The sequence below is a fragment of the Hyaena hyaena genome, unplaced genomic scaffold (assembly GCF_003009895.1).
Source record: "Hyaena hyaena isolate Hyena2069 unplaced genomic scaffold, ASM300989v1 scaffold_372, whole genome shotgun sequence".
In the NCBI taxonomy this organism is placed as follows: domain Eukaryota; kingdom Metazoa; phylum Chordata; class Mammalia; order Carnivora; family Hyaenidae; genus Hyaena; species Hyaena hyaena.
Window position 1 is genome coordinate 1,308,923 of NW_024081004.1, and position 22,962 is coordinate 1,331,884.

The 22,962-nt window shown below is 36.1% G+C and overlaps 1 protein-coding gene across 1 annotated transcript in view; it reads left to right on the forward strand.

Moving 5' to 3' along the window:
* The window catches only part of WDR70 (WD repeat domain 70), a 290,059-nt gene that overhangs the window by 47,907 nt on the left and 219,190 nt on the right, over positions 1 to 22,962 (forward strand). Inside the window, exons 6-7 of the mRNA XM_039250525.1 lie at positions 7,555 to 7,614; positions 12,091 to 12,224. Coding sequence (XP_039106456.1) covers positions 7,555 to 7,614; positions 12,091 to 12,224 — 194 coding nt within the window. The remainder of the gene's footprint in view (positions 1 to 7,554; positions 7,615 to 12,090; positions 12,225 to 22,962) is intronic.

Sequence of the window (22,962 nt, forward strand, 5' to 3'; positions counted from 1 at the left end):
GCTGTCAGTGCAGAGCCTGGTCTAGATCCTCTGTTCCCCCCACTCTGCCCCTTCTTGTTTTTGCTTTTTCTCAAAAACAAATAAATCTTATAAAAATGACCTGTCCTTTTTGAGTTTCTCAGCCCTCACATGGGTATAAAAAGTTATTTAACAGTGATGTACTTTTAAGTCATGTTCCTGAGAAATGTTCCTCAAGGTTGCAGCTTGCAATAGGGCATAAACTATTTGGGGGTAATTTAGAGGTGGTTTGGGAGCACTTCTCATTGAAGGATTGGAACCAGCTGTGAGAATTAGATAGGAAATTGTCTTTCCTTCCTGCAATATTTTAGACATATAACTTTACATTTTTAGAGGAAGATTTTAAGCATTTGATAAATGATTTATTTTGAAGCTTACTTAAAGTTTATTAGAACATTAAGAAGCATTTAAGCTTAATATTATGCATCATTTAATCTTTTTGTTTGCTTATGTGGGTTGTATCTATGAACAATTTTTTTTTTAGTTTTGGTAAAATACATATAACAAAATATACAATCTTAATCATTTTTATCTTTAGTTATTTATTTAAAAAATTTTAATTTTTTAATGTTCATTTCTTTTTGAGAGAGAGAGAGACAGAGACAAGCAGGGTAGGAGCAGAGAGAGGGAGACACAGAATATGAAACAGGTTCCAGGATCTGAGCTGTCAGCACAGATCCTGACATGGGGCTTGAGCTCATGAACCATGAGATCATGACCTGAGTCGATGTCGGATGCTTAACTGACTGAGCCACCCATGTGCCCCTAAACATTTTTAAATTTTAATTTCAGAATAGTTAACTTACAATGTTTATATTAATTTCAGGTGTACAATATAGTGGCTCAACAATTTATAATTACTCAGTGCTCACCATAACACATATACTCTTTAATCCCCATCACCTATTTCATCCATTCTCCCACTCATGTCCCTATCTTAGCCTTTTTATTTTTTTTAATTTTTAAAAAATGTTTTTTTTTTTGTGTGTGTGTATCTTTGAGAGACAGAGAGAGAGAGAGAGAGAAAACACACGCGGGGCAAGGACAGAGAGAGGGGGAGACAGAGAATCCCAAGCAGGCCCCACGCTGTCAGCACAGAGCCCAACATGAGGCCTGAACTCACAAACTGTGAGACCATGACCTGAGCTGAAATCAAGAGTTGGATGCCCAACCAACTGAGCCACCCAGGAGCCCCCAATATTAGCTATTTTAAAATATATAGTTCAGGGGCACCTGGATGGCTTAGTCGGTTGGGCGTCTGACTTTCGCTTAGGTCATGATCTCGCGGTTCGTGGGTTTGAGCCCCGCGTCGGGCTCTGTGCTGATTGCCAGCTCAGAGCCTGGAGCCTGTTTCAGTCTGTGACTCCCTCTCTCTCTGACCCTCCCCTGCTCACGCTGTCTCTCTCTCTCTCTCCTAGAAATAAATAAAACATTTAAAAATAAATAAATAAAATATATAGTTCAGTAGTGTTACATTGTTGTATATTCAGTCTCCAGAATTTTTTCATCTTGCAAAGCAGAAACTATAGCCATTAAACAGTAATTCCCCATTTTCCCATTTCTCTCGACTCTGGTAACCACTTTTCTACTTTCTATGAACTGGACTGCTATGGATACCTCATATAAGTGGCATCATGCAATTTTTTTTTAATTTTAATGTTTATTTTTGAGAAAGATTGTGAGTTGGGGAGGGGCATAGAAAGAGGGAGACACAAAATTCAAAGCAAGCTCCAGGCTTTGAACTGTCAGCGCAGAGCCTAATGCAGGGCTTGAACCCAAGAACTGAGGGATCATGACCTGAGCCGAAGTCAGATGCTTATCTGACTGAGCCACCCAGGTGCACCACAATATTTTTCTTTTTATGGCTTATTTCACTTAGCATAATTTCCTTGAAGTTCATCCATGTTGTAGTATATGTCATAATTTCCTTCCTTTTAAAGAATAATATTCCATTGTATGTATGTACCACATTTTGTTCATTTATTCATCTGTCAATGTACACTTGGGTTGCTCCTATCTTTTGACTGTTGTAAATAATGCTGCTATGAACATCTTTGGAGACTCTGCTTTCAGTTCTTTTGTGTATATACATAAAAGTGGAATTGCTGAATTGTAAGTGATTCTATTTTAAATTTTTTGAGGAACAACCATACTGTTTTCCATAGAAGATGTACCATTTCTGTCCGGCGATGTAGAGGGTTCCATTTTTTTTGTACATCCTTGTCAACATTTCTTTTCATATTTACTTATCTTTTAAAATAATATCCATTCTGTTACTGGTATCTCAGTTTTGGTTTTGATTCTCATTTCCCTGATGATTAGTAATGTTAAATATCTTTTCATGTACTTGTTGGTCATCTGTATTTCTTCTTTGGAGAAGTTTCTCCTTAGGCTCTGTGCCAATTTTTGAATTGGGGTTGTTTGCTTTTTTTGTTGCTGAATTGAAGGAGTTTTGTTTTTTGGATGTTAACCCCTTATATGATATATGATTTGCAGACATTTTCTCCCATTCTAGAGGTTGCCTTCTCACTGTGTTGACTGTATCTTAAACATTTTTTTAAAAATGTTTATTTATTTATTTTGAGAGAGAGAGTTCATGCAAGTGGAGGAAGGGTAGAGGGCGAGAGGGAATCCCAAGCAGGCCCTGCACTGCCAATGCAGAGCCCGATGCAGGGCCTGATCTCACAAACCATGAGATCACGACCTGAAATCAAGAGTTGGGCACTCAACTGACTGAACCATCCAGATGCCCCTTGATTGTGTCTTTTGATGCACAGAACAAAATAACTTGGTGATTTTTAGAAAACTCAAATTTTATCAAATTACATGGCTCAGAGCTTAAATTTCAGATTCTAGGCATTGTAAACAATCTAACTCCTAACTCTCTTGGTATGAAAAATAATTTTTTTATATGTATATACATACAACACACACAGCCTTACCCCCTTTCCTGCCCAGCATGTAAACTCTGTCCAGGCAAAAATATTTGCAGTTCAGTAACTGTCAGGATATCTCCTATTCTCTTCTGGATGCCCTCCACATTCACCTGGGGAACCTCTATTTATTTTCCCAAAGGCATCTCAAGCATCTCTTCTATAAAGTCTTTTCTAATCACCGTCTTATTTCCCAGGCACTGACTGTGTTCTGTCATAGCATCTGAAACATTTTAGTGTTGCCTGTTTGTTTACATGTCAGTTTTGCTTCATTACACTGACAGTCCTTGTGAGCTGAGTCTTTGTTATTATTGTTATTTTTAAAACTTTTAACTGTAGTCCCTAGTATATGGTATGTAATTAATTACTCAAATGTTTGCTAAGTGAATGTGTGATGATGAGTAATTATTGTTAAGTCACTCTGTTAGATCTCCAGAGTTATACTAGAATAGACTCTAATTTTGGTTTTCTGTGATACCACACTGGCACCTATCTACAAAATGCTTTCTGGGAGAACATGGCACTCCTTTTTAAGTTCCTGGTTGGCAGTCCCCAGTCTCTCCCCACAATTCATAGCCACTTTGCGGTAGGTCTTTGTTACTGGGTAGACATTTGATTATGGCTTATAGTACAATACATATATAACTTTTTAAACTTATGACAACTTTACCCTAGAAAGGTTATTTTTATTTTGCAAGTCTTTTGAAAATACTTTAAGGATGTGTGTCAGATGGAATTGCTCATGTTATTCCAGATATATTTGCTGTCGTTGTTATTGAGGGCAAACTAGAGAGCCTGGGAAATAATCCTTTGCTTGGCATTTCAAACCAAACCAAAACAAAAGCTGGTATCTTTTCCCCTCTTCCATTAAAACTAGCTCTTGTTATGAATTCTTATAATAAATAACTTCATTGAAGTCTTGTAGCTTATGATGTCCCCTGGCATGAAAATCATGAAAATATTTTACTGTTGTAGCAAATTTCACACTAAGCCATATTTCAAAAAGCCATTAGTAGAAGTTCTGGAAAAAGAACAGTCACCGTCAAGTGATACGCTACCAAAAGATGGATTGCTCCTATTTTAGATGATTTAGTTGTGCCAGTTATATGGGCCTTTTATGAGTTATGCTCTACATGATTTCCAATAAAACTTTGATTTTAAATGTAAACAACATTTATTTAAACATTTAATTCACTGCTGATGTAAATATTAAATTGTTCTGTGTTCTTGTAAGTTTTACTTGAAATGTCAGAAATTGTCTATATATAGGCATATTGTACATTGAATTCAATGAAATAATTTTCATCCCTCCTTTTGGTGACAGTGTTTCTGTTTCCTGAGTAATGAAAAAGTAATTAGTTATGAAATGAGACACTGACTATAATAGAATCTTCTCCAAGTGGAACATTCGAACTGTTCTTCTGTTTTCTGCAAGAGTACTTAGTATTTAATACATGAGTTTTTATTGCTTATGCATGTTGTCAACTGCAAAGGGAGCAGTGGTTTACATAATTTAATATAGGGATAGTCCAGAATTCATTTGTTTGACTTTCAAATTATTTTGGAATTTGTGTTGGAATATTTGTATCTCTGAAATCAAGGTATGTGCAGCACTTTCCAAAGCATAGTAAGCCATACTGTAACATCTGGTCTTGAAATAAATTGTAAACTCTTCAACACTTCTTTAGGTTACTGTGGAGGTTAAGGTTCTTGTTCAGTGCCTTCTCGTTTCCTAATCTTCTTAAATGCTCCATGGTGGTAACAGATTATAGTAATCTCTCAGATGCAGACAGTCTAAAACAAAATTGCCTTTATTTCTCTATACCTGCAACTTATTTTGAAAAAAATTTTAAAAATTATCTCCACACCGAACACTATACACTGTATACTCTACACTCGAACTCATGATCAAGGGTCACATGTTCTACCCACTGAGCCAGCCAGGCACCCCTAAACTTGTAACTTTTGATCTGTTTTTTAGTCTGGGATATAATCATTTGGTTGTCAAGTCATTTTTTGTTTTTGAGTTTATTTATTTTGAGAGAGAGAGCAAATTGGGTGGAGAAGAAAGAGAGAGGAGAGAGAGAGAATCCCAAGTAGACTCTGTGCTGTCAGTGCAGAGCCCAGTGTGGGGTGCAAACTATGGACCGTGAGGCCATTACTTGAGCCAAAACTAAGAGTTGGATGATTAACCGACTGAGCCACCCAGGCACCCCAGTTTTTACTTTTTGCAAACGTCAGTTATCCCTGACTGTCACTTACCTGGCTGATCTGGTGGATAGCACCTGCTCTTCTTTATGGACATAAACATTAATGTTTGAAGGTAAAGTAAAAATTACAATCTAATGTGATCTACAAGGTAGATATTAGGCTATTAATTAATTCCAAAACACTTTTGTGTATGTCTGCTATCCACCATCTGTTTTGTGGATTGAGGACCCAGAGATGATAATAGATGTATGCAGTCTTTGAGAAATGTCCATTTTGCAATTTGGTTAGGGAGTGGTTGGGAGCGAAACAGGTAAAAAATTATAATGGATTTTGGGGTGGCTGTCTGGCTCAATTGGTAGACCATCTAACTCTTGATCCCAAGGTTGTGAGTTCAAGCCTCACATTGGCTGTAGAGCCTACTTAAAAAGTTTTTAAAAATTACAATGGATTTTGATATATTCTGTGATAGAGGTAAGGAGAGATTATCTCCTTATCTGAGACATGAGAGTGCATTAGAAGGGCCATTTAACCCAGAGTTTGAACTGTTGAGAAATGCTTACAGTAGCAGGACACATCTGAATTGAGTCTTAAAGGATGAGTAGGAAGAGAAACCTGGAAATAGATTAAGTTGATATGACCAGAGAGATAGGAGGTAAGCCTTAGGATAAGTGGTGGTTGTCATTTATTGAGTACCTACTTTGTGCCCAGCGCTGCATTATAAGGCTTTAAACCACTTACCAGTAACCTAAAGGGCAAGTGCTGTTATTCTCAGTTTACAAATGAAGGAATAGAGTCATAACTATCCTGGAATTATGACAAGGTTAAGGAGTGGCAGGGATAGATTAAAAAACCCAGCTTTTCTTGGGGCACCTGGCTGGCTCTGTCAGTAAAGCATGTGACTCTTGGTCTTGGGATTATGAGTTCAAGACCCATGTTAGACGTATAACTTACTTAAAAAAATATATATAACTATATATATATATTTAAATATATATATATATATTTTTAAATGTTTGACCTTATATAAACATGCAAATAAAAACCTTAGCTTTTCTGGCTTCTTGTCTAAGCTGCTTCCTCCCAGGAGAGAACAGTTTCAGGATGGAGGAAATAGTTAAGTAGTTATGCTGTTGAAAGGTCATTTATGCAGATTAAGTTCTGAAAAGTGTCCAGGGGCATTTATAGTGACTTGTTTGTTTATTCAAGAGATATTTACTGAGAGTCTCTTAAGTGCCAAGAACTGTGCTAGGCATTAGGGATAAAAGGACACGTGCCAGAGTGGTAGAGGTAGAAAGGAGAGAGGAAGTAGAGACAATTGAGTGAAAACTGTTCATGTAAAGAAGCTTGATTGCAAAGGAAAAGATAATGATACAGCAGTAAATGTGGGGGAAATTGCTGTATGTGTGTGTGTGTGTGTGTGTGTGTGTGTGTAATATGGGAAGTACTTTAATTGTTTATGTGCTGAGGATAAAGAGCCATAAGAGGGGAAAAGTTTATGATGAAATAGAACTTGAGATTGATTGATTCATCAAGGATGCTAAAGAATGAGAGGAGACAGGGACCAAAGTGTATTAGACTGCACATATTTAGTTAAGTAGATTGCAAGATGATCCTTATGTGAATTTGTAATGGCCCTAAAATTTGAGTATGATTACCCTGCTCTTGGATAATGGAACCTTGACTAAACAATGCAACTTCTTATTCAAATGATAACTGTGACTCCTTATGTCTGATTTATGCACCCATCTTCTCTCTTCCTCCATTATCCTGCCCATAACCCCTGTCTATCATAACATTTCTTATATTGAATTAGACTGATTTATTCCTAGACCATATGCTTCTTGGGAGGGAAAAATGTAGAGGCTATGTTTAATGCTACCCATCTGGTATAATCTCACTTTAAATAAATGCTTATTGAATTGATGAGTCAATAAATGACTCAGTTCCTTATTTGTGTCATTTTTGAGCAGCAGTTTTTTGTTTTCTAAACTTTCATGGGTTGAAAGGTATATATCTACCCTGTGCGGATTTTGTTGCCTATTTTAAATTAAGTACATAAGCACTTTAAATTGTGGTCAATTTTCAGTGAAGAGAGAACTTTAAATATTTTGGATGCTGAGAGAACCTTATTGTTTCATACAACCTAAAAAGTTTCTTAGGTTTATCATTTTTGAGATTTAAGATAAATTTATTATCAGCTCAACAATTGTAATTTATCTAGAAGTGCAGAAATAAGCTACTTTCACAATTTTTATTGTTTTTTTTTAAAGCTTTGTGTTAAAAAGCTAGTGATAAAATTTTTAAAAATTATGTCTCCTGTGAATATGTAATTCCCCCTCAGGCCCTAAATACATTGGTTACTCATTGATGTCATGGAATTTTCTTTTTTCAGAATCCTGTCCAAAAGATTCCTGACTCTCATGAAATAACTCTAAAGCATGGCACTAAAACAGTAAGTTTAAAAAATTTGATTCTTTCCTTTCAATAACAACATTCTCATGGAAAAGTGAACCAATGATACATTTGTATTAAGGCTAATTATACAATCAACTGATAACACAATAGCTATAGACATTAAAGAAAAAAGAAAGATTACATTTCTATTCAATCAAAATAACCATTGTGTTTCATTTAAAATAGGAACATTCATTTAAAATTGTCACTGTTATTGTTATTGTTGGCTTTAAAACCTTTTTCTTTGATATAGGAACATTACAAGTGAAAAAAAGAAATGAAACTAAAATACAGTTTTCCTTTTTATGGTGTGGGAAAATTTCTCATTACCCTTAGCTTTATTTCTGTATCAGTAAAAGGTCCGAGTTCATTTTTTAGACTCACACTGAGATAAGAAATGAACATAAAATAGTTACTGTATTGCTGTAAGGTTATATTACTTAGACATACAGATTTCTATTTTTGTATTGTTATAGTTATGTTAGTTAAAGACTAAAGTTAATATAAAATTTTGAGTTATAAGATGAAATCATTTCATTATAAACCATTAAAAAGTGGTAGTTGAATTAATGAAACATGCTCACAAATGCAAGAATACAATTATCTTGCTTTTTCTTTTCAATGAAACTGCCTTTTTCTAGATGTCTGACATGTAAAGAAGTAGGAAAATACATCCTATAATGAGGAAAGCATCAACCAGTAGAAATAGACCCAGAAATGACATAAATGATAAAATTAATAAGGATATTAAAAGACTGACAGTCTTCTTGCCAGGTTTTTTTGCTTTTAAAAATACTATTTTCATGAAAATATTTGTTACAGTATAGTGGGTTTATTGTTATTAATTTTTTTTTAATGTTTGTAGAACACAAGTGGGGAAGTGGGGGAGGGGTAGAGAGAGAGGGAGACAGAGAACCCAAAGTAGGCTCCATGCTGTCACCGCAAAGCCTGACATGGGGCTTGAACCCACGAGAGCCATGAGATTATGACCTGAGCCGAAGTCTAAAGTCTGATGTTCAACCAACCGAGCCATCCAGGTGCCCCTATTATCATTTTAAAAGAAGTGAACAATAAATAATTTTAAATGTCTTAGTCAAAATTTGTACTGTGGTAGATATTGAAATACATAACTCACATAAACAAATGCTCTTTGAGGTCCTCAGTAGATTTAAATAATGTAAAGTGTCTTAAAACCAGAGCTTCTGAGAACTGCTGCTTTAAGAAACCATTTACATCTAATTTGTGATATTATATCTACTTTTTATGAAATCAGACTTCTGGCATTTTTATTCTGAAATTATGATGGAATTTTACTAATTTTCATGTTTTTAAGTAAATTAGAAAAGGAATTATAGACTGTTAGTACTTAAACAGAAGCTTCCCTATCACTTAAGAGATATTTTACAGCTGAGAGAGTTCATGGGTGTCACACATTTTATTTTAGTATTTGTATTTTTTAGTAGAATTTTATCTTTTAAAAAAGAAATAAAATTAGAAATATACTGCGAACTCGTTTTACACATTAAAAAGCAATTAGAGCTTCTAATTGTACTGTTATGGTACCTAATCTTCTTGCAGTCCTGCCTTTACCCTGCATTTATTTCATCTTAATTATGTTAGAGATTAGCAAGGTGACTCTTTTGCCTGGTTCGTTTTTTACAACTAGTTATTGTAAAATATTTACACATTCACAGAAGAACAGAAGGTACTAAAAGGATTCACCATAATTTACCTCTGACCCTCACCAATTCTCTGCATAAGATCAGTCTTTGTTTCTTATACTTTACATTTCTAGTATCTCCTACCAGTCTACCCACCTTTCCATTCCTTAACAGGACCTAGAGATGGTTTCCTACCAGATGTCTCAAATCATTTTTAAAAAAATTTAAAAAAAAATTTTATTTATTTTTGAGAGAGAGAGAGAGGAGAGACAATGTGAGCAGGGGAGGGTCAGAGAGAGAGATATACAGAATCCAAAGACAGGATCTAGGCTCTGAGCTGTCAGCGCAGAGCCCGATGCAGGGCTCAAACCTATGAATCATGAGATCATGACCTGAGCCGAAGTTGGATGCTTTACTGACTGCAACCACCAGGTGCCCCCCCAAATCACTTCTTAGCTGTGTTCCTTTAAACAATGTAGATCCCAGAAGAACTGGTTCAGTGGAGGAAATTTTACCTCAGGAATCCAGTTCCAACTTTTTTAAAGGCCACATGTAATTTGGTTCAAAGTCATGAGTCACATCTACCTCTCCTTTCATTAACATAGTGACATACTATTAGTTTATCTTTCTTAATGGAAGAATTCACAGCCAGGGCAAAGAGAACACTTTTTAGGTGTGTTTTCAGGTTTCCCTTTGAGCACATTCTTACCAGCTTGCACCGAACTCCAAATGACTCCCTGGAATTTGGAGGCTGCTGGCTCCCCACAGCCTCCCCTTCCCCAGGGGGACTCAACAGAGGATTCCTGTAGCTAGCCATCAGTTCTCCACCCTGACTGCAGGCCCCTGCCTACTGTAGCAAGGAGGTGGAGCTTACACCCCCCGTGGGGAGGACAGGCAGGGAAGACACAAGCCACAAATGAATTTGCAATTTCAAACTGTGCTGTAATGGGATGAACGCTGGTGTGGTTAGTAGTATCAGGGAGAGGACACCCCTTCAATTGTAATGAGAGGGTGAAAGGATAGAGGGACATGGGGACAAGTAAGTTTGTGGTTGATAGTAACAGGAGTCACTTCTTAGACTTCGGAAGCTACTGTTTATTTTTACTTTTTTATTGTTTTAGGTTTTAAGATATATAATTGTTAAGACATGAAAAATGACTTAGTTCTCATTTATGTGCTTTCTTCAACACATTTAAGGTAGTACATATCTAATTTAAACATAATTTATTAATTATATTTATGTATAATTCCCTTATCTTCTGAAATTAGTGTTTACAGGTAGTGATTAAAGTGAATATAAATTATTTTGTAACTTTATGGTTTTAATTGCAGGAATTTTATTACCTTTAATAACATTCCAAGGCTATTTATTGAGGGAACTGATTCATAGTTGTTTCCTTTATATGAAACTTTGATCCTTTTACTGTCTTATATATGTGGTAATCACATCAATTATTTCTTTTTTTTGTTTTCATTCCATATATTCATTTTCCTTTTGTTTTGTTTTACACATTAATTATTCTAATTAATAGAAATAGAGAGGGCAGTAGATCCAGGGACTTCCTGCTTAAGAATTGTAGGTTACCAGTTGGGCACTCACATGTGCATTGGACCTAGGAAAGTCCATAGGGAAGCCAGATATTTTATAGAACCAATATAAAAGTGCTATTATAATGTAGTTAGCCACTTATAAATTCAGCTTTAAAAGTAATTATTTTGATGGATCAAGAAGATGTGGTTTATCTATACCATGGAATACTACATGGCAATGAGGAACAATGAAATCTGGCCATGTGTAGCAACATGGATGGACCTTGAGGGTGTTATGCTGAGCGAAATAAGTCAGGCAGAGAAGGACAAATATCATATGTTTGCACGTATAGGAGGATTAGGAGGAACTTGACGGAGGAACAAGGGGGAGAAGAAGGGGGGAAATGGTGGGGGAAAGGGAGAGAGGCAAACCATGAGAGACTCTTGAATGCTGACAAAAACTGAGGACTGATGGATGTGGGGGGGAGGGGGGGATGGGCATGGAGGAGGGCACTTGTGGGGATGAGCACTGAGTGTTATGTGGAAACTAATTTGACAATAAACTATTTGTAAAAAAAAAAAAGTGATTATTTAAGGTAATTAGACTGAGTCATTTAGCTGTACACACAAGAAAATAATTTCTACTTTGTCCTACTTGATTAAATGGATTTCTTTTTTTTAAATTTTCAGCTTTATTGAGGTATAATTGACATATAACATTGTATAAATCTAAAGTGCAAAATGTGATTTTTTTTTGAGATGATACCATGCATATTTTTATTTTTATTTTTTTACAAATAGTTTATTGTCAAGTTGGTTTCCATATAACACCCGGTGCTCATCCCCACAAGTGTCCTCCTCCATGCCCATCTCTCCCCTCTCCCCCCCACACCCATAAATAGATTTCTTAACATTCCCATTGGCATTTTCTCATTTTGGTAATTAAAATTGTAGTTAAAATATCTCAAAAGATTTCCTCAAAATCTTTTTTATCGAAAAAGCTGAATTATTTATGGGTTTTGGTAGATAAATTGGGACAAAGCTGGCAATTACATTAAATTAAAATACTATTGTCTTTATTTCAAAAGAAGTAATATTCATAATAATACAGTCAAGTAATCTAGAAGATGCTGTCCAGTCTCACTTTTTGAAGTAACAACAGCTGAGGTCTGTACTTCCAATGCCTATAAGATAGGAGGTAGAGTTAGAGAAAGGAAATGGAAGTTATTACAGAATATAATTAGCTTTTCTCAAGTTAAATTTTTTTTTTTTTTTTTTGCCAGGTTTCTGCTTTGGGGCTGGATCCCTCAGGTGCCCGTTTGGTGACTGGAGGATATGACTATGATGTTAAGTTTTGGGATTTTGCTGGAATGGATGCCTCTTTTAAGGCATTTCGATCCCTTCAGCCTTGTGAATGGTATGTATTGCACAACCTAATACCTTCATATTTGAAGACGGAGTACTGTTATCACCTGAATTCCATCTATAATGCTTTGTATGAAAATACACTGTTTATATGACCATATGTTACCTTCATTATTCAAATGAAAGAAAAATTTACCTTGAATTTCTTTGCTTTAGTTTCATTAACCCAGATTTTAAAGACATTTTTAGTCTTTTGTTGTTTTGTAAAAAATATTTGTATTTAGAGATTATTACCTTGCCTAGTTTATTTTAATACTCCAGTAAATACCACGAAATGTTATGTATATGTGTATGACGTATTAAGCCAATAACCAGGTGCTAGTCAGTGCTACATTGTGTAGGTATGGCCAGCTAGCATTATATAAGAAAGGGCTTTACATATTGCTACCACCGCCACCCTCTTATTTCTGGTTTTGACCACATGTGATCTTTTAGCATATTTGATATCAAAAATAGATTTTTATTGGTGAAACTGTTGGTTAACTTGTATAATATATGATGGAAATGAGCTATTATTGACTATATATTAAGATATTCAAGATAATGTGAATTAGATGAAATTAACATAGACCCAGTTTTCTTTCTTTTTTTTAAATTTATGGTTTTTTTTTTTTAATTTATTATTGAGACAGAGAGAAATAGAGCATGAGTGGGAGAGGGGTAGAGAGAGAAGGAGACACAGAATCCGAAACAGGCTCCAGGCTCTGAGCTGTCAGCACAGAGCCCGATGTGGAGCTTGAACCCACAAACCGCAAGATCATGACCTGAGCTGAAGTTAGATGCTTAACCAACTGAGCCATCCAGGCGCCCCGATAGACCCAATTTTCTACTCTTGCATGAATGGAGTTATATCTAAACATGGCTCTGGCCAGTTTTGTACAGATCATACTGATTTGTAAATTTTTTTTTTTTTAATGTTTTTATTTATTTCTAGGAGAGAGAGAGAGAGAGACAGCATGAGCAGGGGAGGGTCAGAGAGAGAGGGAGTCACAGACTGAAACAGGCTCCAGGCTCTGAGCTGGCAGTCAGCACAGAGCCCGACGCGGGGCTCGAACCCACGAACCGCAAGATCATGACCTAAGCGAAAGTCGGACGCTTAACCAACTAAGCCACCCAGGCGCCCCTGATTTGTAAATTTTGAAGTCATAACTCATAAGCTATCTTTTTAAAAAAATTTTTTTAACATTTATTTTTGAGAGAGTGAGACAGAGCATGAACAGGGGAAGGTCAAAGAGAGGGGGTACACAGGATCTGAAGCAGGCTTGCATGCTGTCAGCATAGAGCCTGGTGCGGGGGCTCAAACCCATGGACCATGAGATCATGAGATCATGACCTGAGCCAAGGTTAGACTTAGTAGATGAACATAGCAGATCTCAGATCAGTTGGAAAGGAAAAAAAAAAAAGTAAAAACAGGGTATCCCCAGTGATGGGTGTATTTAATAAAGCTCTCATTATTTAAAATTGTAACTTGGTATCTTGAGTTAGTATGATGATGTAAAAAAAAATTTTTTTTAACATTCATTTTTGAGACAGACAGAGTATGAGCAGGGGAGTGGCAGAGAGAGAGGGGGAGATACAGAATCTGAAGAAGGCTCTAGGCTCTGAGCTGTCAGCACAGAGCCTGATGTGGGGCTTGAACTCATGAACTGTGAGATCATGACCTGAACTGAAGTCAGATGCTCAACCAACTGAGCCATGCAGGTGCCCCAGTATGATGACTTTTTTATCATGTATGTATGTATGTATGTGTGTGTGTATGTATGTATGTATTTATTTATCTATTTAAAATTTTAAAAATGTTTTTATTTATTTCTGAGAGGGAGAGACAGCATGAGCAGGGCAGGGTCAGAGAGAGAGGGAGACACAGAATCCAAAACAGTCTCCAAGCTCTAAGCTAGCTGTCAACACAGAGCCTGACGTGGGGCTCGAACCCACGAACCGTGAGATCATGACCTGAGCCAAAGTTGGATGCTTAACTGACTGAGCCACCCAGGCGCCCCAATGATGACTTTTAAAAAATACAGTGTTATAACCTTTGCTCCCATGTGATATTCTCTTGATTTATATAGGGATTGTGTTCCCCTTCTGCTTTTTTATTTTTTAATATTTATTTGTTTATATTGAGAGAGAGGGACAGGAGAGAGAGAATCCCAAGCAGACTCTGTGCTGACAGCCTCATGAACTGGGAGATCATGACCTGATCTGTAATTAGGAGTCAGACGCTTAACTGTCTGAGCCACCCATGTGCCCCTCCCCTTCTGTTTTTACAACTATAAATTCACTTGTTTGGGATCATCCAGTACTCTATTATTGATCAGCTTTGAATAGAATCATGTCTCATGAGTCTCAAGCCAGTACTCTATTACTAAACTGTGTCATTTGCTACACTGTTGTAATTGAAAATGCAGAAAAGCCCAAGAAAAATCTTCCTTTCTTTTCCACAATTAAATTACTGCATCGTATATTTAATAGTGAGCTATCAAAGCGTAGATGAGAATAAACAGAATTCTTGACAATCCATACAAGATTAATGTAAACTCTAGTACTGCAAACATTTTGTGAATGTTACTATTTTAAACATGAGAACCGTTTAACTTTGCAATTATTTGCCCCTAATCTCTATGTGACTCTACTTTTTTTTTTTTTTAATGTTTATTTATTTCTGAGAGAGAGACAGCGTGAGCAGGGGAGGGTCAGAGAGAGAGGGAGACACAGAATCTGAATCAGGCTCCAGGCTCTGAGCTAGCTGTCAGAGCCCAATGCGGGGCTCGAACCCACGAACTGTGAGATCACAACCTGAGCTGAAGTCTGAAGCTTAACTGACTGAGCCACCCAGGCGCCCCAATGTGACTCTTCTTTTTATGACAACATATATATAATATGTATTTTATTATCTATTTATATATCCATCTGTAACTTACTTTTTACTGTGAGATATTTCAAACATAGAGAAAAGTAGAGGGATTACTGTAATAGCCATTTTCTACCAAGATTTAGCAGTTAACAAACATTTTTTAGTCTTTGCTTCATCTCATTTTTATAATTTTTGAAGTATTTACAAGTAAAGACATACATAGCTTTCACTTTGAAATAATTCCTCATGAATTTTTAAAAAATACAGACATTTCTAACAAAATTCTTTAGAATTTAATATTCCTAATAATCATTCCATATTTAAAATCTCCAGTTTATTCTCATATGTGTTGTAATGCTGGCTTGTCAAACATGGATCCAATCAAATAATACATATCCCATTTGTTTTGTCCCTCTCTTACATATCTTTTAATCTAGAACAGTGTCTCTTTCCAAATGAATTTCTTTCCCATGACTTTATGACTTTATTAAACAGGTCCAGTTGTCCTTTTTAAGGTTCTTCCTGAATTTTCTTATTGCTTCTTATGGTATCATTTAATTTATTTCTGTCTCCAGTATTTCCTAGAGAATGTCCAATGGTTCAGTTGTAATCTACATTGTATCGTATCAAGTGGCACTTGTTGTCTAGTTGTTGCCACTATTTGTGACTAGCAGTTAAGATTAATTCCTGGATTAAGTTGGTGATGTCTAATTCCTCCATAGTAAAGTTAATATTATATACTTGAGATAGGCAAGGACTTTGTGGGGAGATAGTTGGTAGCATGGAAATATCTATGTTCTTCTCATGTCTTCACTTAATAAGTTTAGCATCTATTGATTATATGTACCTGAATCAGTTATATCATTGAGGGTTGTAAATTGGTGATTTTTTAAATTCCATTATTTCATCTACATTTATTTGTTGACACTCTTCTAAAAGAAGAACTTTTCCTTATTATTTTTTAAATTTTTAAAAATTTCTGAAAATTAATTAGCTAATTAAAATTTTTTTTTGGAATTTTAAATTATCCTTTATTTTGGATTATTTACAATCCGTTTCCATATTATTAGTGCAGATCATCAAGAATGGATACCACAAGGCAATGTGTTTCTTTTTTCATCTACCATAATGTAATAATGTTTGTTCACCCAAGCACTTGACATTGTGGGTTTTATTTTAATGTGAAGTCATAACAGTTATATTTAGAAAACAATTTTTTTTCCTTCCTGGTATTTTAAGATATCCATTCAAAAACCAAAAGATTGTAAAGAATAAAAATTTTTAACTTTCAAAACTAAGACTCCTGAGTATAACTTACAAATATACTGGTTCTGACTTTAGTTAGCTAATTAATTTTTAAATTTACATCCAAGTTAGCATATAGTGCAACAATGGTTTCAGGAGTAGATTCCAGTGATTCATCCTCTATGTATAACACCAGTGCTCTTCCCAATAAGTATCCTTCTTAATGCTCCTTACCCATTTAACCCATTCCCTCTCCTACAGCCCCTCCAGCAACCCTCTGTTCTCTGTATTTAAGAGTCTCTTATGTTTTGTCTCCCTCCCTGTTTTTATATTATTTTTGCTTCCCTTCCCTTATGTTCATCTGTTTTGTGTTTTAAATTTCTCATATGAATGAAGTCATATGATAGTTGTCTTTTTCTGACTAATTTTGCTTAGCATAATACCTTCCAGTACCATCCACGTAGTTACAAATGGGAAGATTTCATTGTATATATACACCACATCTTTATCCATTCATCCATCAGTGGACATTTGGGTTCTTTCTATACTTTGGCTATTGTCAGTAGCCCTGCTATAAACATTGGGATGCATGTATCCTTTCAAAACAGCATACCTGTATCCCTGGGATAAATGCCTAGTAGTGCAATTGCTGGGTCGTAGGGTCGTTCTGTTTTTAGTTTTTTGAGGAACCTCCATACTGCTTTCCAGAGTGGCTGCATGAGTTTGCATTCCCCCCAGCAGTGCAAAAGAGATCCTCCGCATCCTCACCAGCATCTGTTGTTGCCTAAGTTGTTAATTTTAGCCATTCTGACTTTTGTGAGGTGGTATCTCATTGTGGTTTTAATTTGTATTTCTCTGATGATGAGTAATGTTGAGCATTTTTTCATGTGTCTCTTAGCCATCTGGATGTTTTCTTTGGAGAAGTGTCTATTCATGTCTTTTTCCCATTTCTTCACTGGAGTTTTTGTTTTTTTGGGTGTTGAGTTTGGTAAATTCTTTATAGATTTTTGGATGCTAACCCTTTATCTGATATATCATTTGCAAATATCTTCTCCCATTTCGTCAGTTGCCTTTTAGTTTTGCTGATTGCTTTCCTTTGCTGTGCAAAAGCCTTTTATCTTGATGAGGTCCCAGTAGTACATTTTTGCTTTTCTTTCCCTTGTCTCTGGAGACTGTTGAGTAAGAAGTTGCTGCGGCCGAGGTCAAAGAGGTTTTTGCCTACGTTCTCCTCTAGGATTTTGATGGCTTCCTGTCTTAGGTTTAGGCCTTTCATCCATTTTGTCTTTTTGTTTATGGTGTCTTGTTTATTTTTTGTCTTGTTATATTTGTGTATGGTGTAAGAAAGGGGTCCAGGTTCATTTTTCTCTATGTCACTGTCCAGTTTTCCCAGCACCATTTGCTGAAGAGATTGTCTTTATTCCATTGGATATTCTTTCCTGCTTTGTCACCAAAGATTAGTTGGCCATACATTTGTGGGTCCTTTGATCTGAGTGTCTGTTTTTTTGCCCCAGAAATTTTTCTTATTAATCAATGTTATTTGATCACCCTAAAATACAGTTCCTACTGTAAATACTTGGTAAATACTTGGTTATTTCTTTAATTACCCATTTTCATCTTAGGGGTTGGTGGTGATAAATGAGTTGTTGCTATTATTGGTGGTGATTTTTTTCTTTTTTCTTTTTCCTTTTTGTGTGTCAGTATTTATGATTTTTAAATTTTCATGTGTTCCAGTCAATTGCAGTCATTATTCTTTTTTGGTGCTTAAATTGTCCCAGATTTGGCCAGGGGAGTCCCTGATTGCTATGTAGTTTTGACATGTACTCATTAGACTTAAAAGCTTACTTATTTCCCGGCATAACGTGATGTAAGCTTCCTGGTATATTCCTTTCTAAGTCCTAGGATCATCATTTCCCTGGGAGACCTTTTTTTTTTTTTTTTTTTTTTTTTTTAAAGTGTGTATGGTATTTTGAGACCAAATCTGAGTATTATACCTGCTCATTAATAGTGGGGTATCATTCCTTTTGACCTTTTCAGTGGAAAGTACAGGTGTGTGTGTATGTGTGTGTGCGCATGCATGCATGTTTAAATGACAAGCTTATACTGATATTGCCATTTCAAAATTTTAGTAAAGTTTAACTTCAGAATATTTTCAATTTACAGAAAAGCTGCAAACATAGTCCACAGTCAGGTATAGCCCTAACTCAGTGTCTTCTATTGTTAATGTCTTACATTACCATGGAACATTTATGACAAGTAAACCAATGTTGATATATTTTTTTTTGTTGTTGTTGATATATTACTATTAACCAAACCCAAGTTATATTTGGATTTCATTGATTTTTCCACTCATATGCCTTTCAAGATACATATTACATTTACTCTTCCTGTCTCTTCTGTCTTCTCTGGTTAATGATGGTTTCTCAGCCTTTCCTTGTTTTTCATGAATTTGATAGTTTTGAGGGGTACTAGTTGGGTATTTTCTAGAGTGTTTCTTGATTTTTTTTGTGTGTGTGATTTTTTTTTCATGGTTAGACTAGAAGTATGGGTCGTGGGGATGAATATCTCAGGGATGAAGCTGGCCGCCGTTAGCTTGTGCTAGCCCACTGCCTGTGTGCTTTGGACCCTTGCTGCCTGCCTCCTGCCCCAGGGAGTGTCTTGGCTCTCCTGCTCCAATTTAAATTTAACATTACAGACTGTTTAATTAATGTCCTTGAATTTTATGCTCAAAATCAAAGATAGAGAATATTTTTGAGAAAAGACTTGCTGGTCAGGACCAGGAGTTCTCAAAATTTTTCTGTAAAGGGCTAGATAGTAAGTATTTTAGGGCTTATATGCTATAAATGATATTTGCTAAATTTGTCTGCAAACATGTCTGTGTGTGTATGTATGTGTATATATTATATAATATTAAATTAAATATACATTAGAATTGTAAGTAAAAAAGTGCAGTGCAGTGGAGGTGTTTACTTTTTTTAGCATTCAATTTTATTCTCTGTATTTTGTTTGCTAATTGTTCCAGTTTTAGATTCTGACATCTAACATATTAACGATCAAACTGTTTTTTTTTTGCCAATTGCATATTTGATAAATGTGCAGTAAGTAGTTATTCAGTCCATGTTGGTTGAATATGGCAGTCACACTTTAGTATGCCACTAGAAGCCTTTCTTTGTTTTGATGTTGATTTGCGAGACAGCTCTTTAGATTATATACACTGGTTCCTCAGCTAAATTTTTCCATATCTATGTTGTTCCTGTATTGTCTGCAAGGAAAACTTGATCTGATGCAGGGCTCCATCTCACGAACTGAGATCATGACCTGAGCTGAAACCAAGAGTCAGAAGCTTATCACCCAGGCGGCCCTGATTTTCTTAGTATTCTTGAACTTGTCTCATTTCCCTGGGACACCTTAAAAATATTTTGAAGTAAAATGTATTCTTGATCTACCAGTATAAAAATAAGATTTTTCAAAATGCCTTTTTTTGTTGTTCAACCTCTTTTAGATGCATCTTTCATTTTGGTATTTTGAAGTATGTTTAATAATTTGTTTTGGACTTTTGCCCAGCCAGCATCAATATTAGATTTGTGGATCTCTAGTTTCTAAAGTCTTTCTTTGTCCCATTTAATGAAACTCATCATTACTGCATTTTCTCTAGTCCAGTCTGCTCAGCACCTTTTGCTTTCTTTATTTCTTCACAGATTATCAGTAATTATATATGTAAGCTTAAGAGTTTGAGTCCTTGGGCTGACAGATCCTTCAGATGTATCCTCTATGCAAAAAATATGCATGAAGTAAAATTTTTCATAAAATATTAAGAGGCTTTGTATCATTAGGTAGCTCCAAGTTAAGAATTCCTTATATTCTGCCCATTTAAAAATGGATATTCTCTCTTCTCTTCTTTTTAAACCATTAAAACATTTTTATTTTATTTTATTTTGAGAGAGGGGGTATGAGCAGAGGAGGAGCAGATAGAGAGAGGGGGAGAGAGAGAGGGAGAGAAAGCGCGCATGTGCGAGAGAGAGAGACAGAATCTTTTTTTTTACAAATAGTTTATTGTCAAATTAGTTTCCACATAACACTCAGTGCTCATCCCCACAAGTGCCCTCCTCCATGCCCATCCCCCCCTCCCCCCCACATCCATCAGTCCTCAGTTTTTGTCAGCATTCAAGAGTCTCTCATGGTTTGCCTCTCTCCCTTTCCCCCACCATTTCCGCCCTTCTTCTCCCTCTTGTTCCTCCATCAAGTTCCTCCTAATCCTCCTATACGTGCAAACATATGATATTTGTCCTTCTCTGCCTGACTTATTTCGCTCAGCATGACACCCTCCAGGTCCATCCACGTTGCTACACATGGCCAGATTTCATTGTTCCTCATTGCCATGTAGTATTCCATGGTATAGATAAACCACATCTTGATCCATTCATCTGTTGATGGACACTTAGGCTGTTTCCATGTTTTAGCTATTGTGGAGAGTGCTGCTATGAACATTGGGGTACATGTGCTCTTATGCCTCAGCATTTCTGTATCCCTTGGGTAAATTCCTAGCAGTGCTATTGCTGGGTCCTAGGGGAGTTCTATTGTTAGTTTCCTGAGGAACCTCCACACTGTTTTCCAGAGGGGCTGTACCAGTTTACATTCCCACCAACAGTGTAGGAGGGTGCCCGTTTCTCCACATCCTCGCCAGCATCTAGAGTTCTCTGATTTGCTCATTTTAGCCACTCTGACTGGCGTGAGGTGGTAGAGAGAGACAGAATCTTAAACAGGCTTCATGCCCAGTGTGGGGCTCAATCTTATGACCCCAAGATCATGACCTGAGCTGAAATCAAAAGTCAGATGCTTAACTTACTGAGCTATCCAGATGCTCCTAAAGCATTTAAATTAATATATTAACTAACATTCTCATGCAGAAGTTAAAACATTATAGATTAAAGTTCTACCTTGATCATCTTTAGAAAAAATCTCTTTCCCAGGTTTTCTCCCAGTTTCCATTATGGTGCATGTTCTTTAAGGTATTTTTCTTTCCTCCCCTCCCCTCCCCTCCCCTCCCCTCCCCTCCCCTCTCCTCTCCTCTCCTTTCCTTTTTCTGAGAGAGAGACACATAGCATGAGCAGGGGAGGGTCAGAGAGAGAGGGAGACACAGAATCTGAAGGAGGCTAGCTGTCAGCACAGAGCCCGACCTGGGGCTTGAACCCATGAACCATGAGATCATGATCTGCGCTGAAGTCGGAGGCTTAACCGACTGAGCCACTCAGGTGCCCCCTTTAAGGTGTTTTTAATTGTAGTCATCAACAAATATACATACCCATCAAAAGAGTATATATTATATTTGTCTTCATAAATGATATCAGATGGTTGTTATTCCATAATTTGTTTTTCTTTTCCAATTCACATTATTGCTTGGAGATTTTTAATATCACTATCATGCATTTTACTATATTCTAAGTGCTGCATTGCATATTACACATAATTTAACCAAAGTTCAGAGGGGAGGGGAGGGGAGGGGAGGGACAAATCAAGAAACAGACTTTTAGTTACAGAGAACAAACTGATGGTTGCCGGAATGGAGGTGGGTGGAGAGATGGGTTAAATAGGTGATGAGGATTAAGGGGTATACTTGTGAGGAGTACTGGGTATTGTATGGAATTGTTGAATCACTTTACTGTACATCTGAAACTAATGTTATATTACATTAACTAACTGGAATTTAAATAAAAACTTAAAAAAATGTTAAATGAAACTTTAGATTTTCTATTTCTTTAAAGCTGGTGTGGCCTGAGAATAACTGAAATTTGAACCATGCTGTTGGGTCCTGGTATTTTTCTAAACTGTGGTAACTGAGCTTTATGCATATCAGAATGATGCCAAGCAAAAATTGCCTCGATTTTAAAAAAATTTAATCCCAGGATAGTTAATGTACAGTGTTATGTTAGTTTTAGGTATATATGAAATATACTATATTCTATATAAAATATAGTGATTCAACGGTTCCAAATATTACATCATGCTCATAAAGATATGTGAGCTGTTAATCTCTTTCACCTATTTCACCCATCCCCCCACCCACCTCACTTCTGGTAACCAGTTTGTTCTCTGTAGTTAAAGACTTTTTTGGTTTGTCTCTTTTTATTTTCCTTTGTTCATCTGTTTCTTAAATTCCACATGTGAGTAAAATCATCTGGTATTTATGTTCTCTGACTGGCTTATTTCACTTAGCATTATGCTCTCTAGCTTCTCCCATATTGTTGCAAGTGGCAAGATTTCATTCTTTTTTAATGTATGAGTGACATTCCATTTAATATATATTCCACATCTTTATCCATTTATCTGTCAATGGACATTTGGGCTGTTTCTCTAGTTTGGCTATTATAAATAATGCTGCTGACTGCCTGTATTTTTAAAAAACATGTTTTATTGAACTATGGTTGACATACAATGTTGTATTAGTTTCAGATGTACAATATGGTGATTTGATCATTCTATACATTGCTCAGTGCTCACCATGGTAAGAGTAGTCACTGTCATCATATAATGTTATTGTAATATTACTGACTATATTCCCTATGCTATACCTTTTTCATCTCTGTGACTTAATTTATTTTATAATTGGATCTGTTAAAATCTTCTTCACCTATTT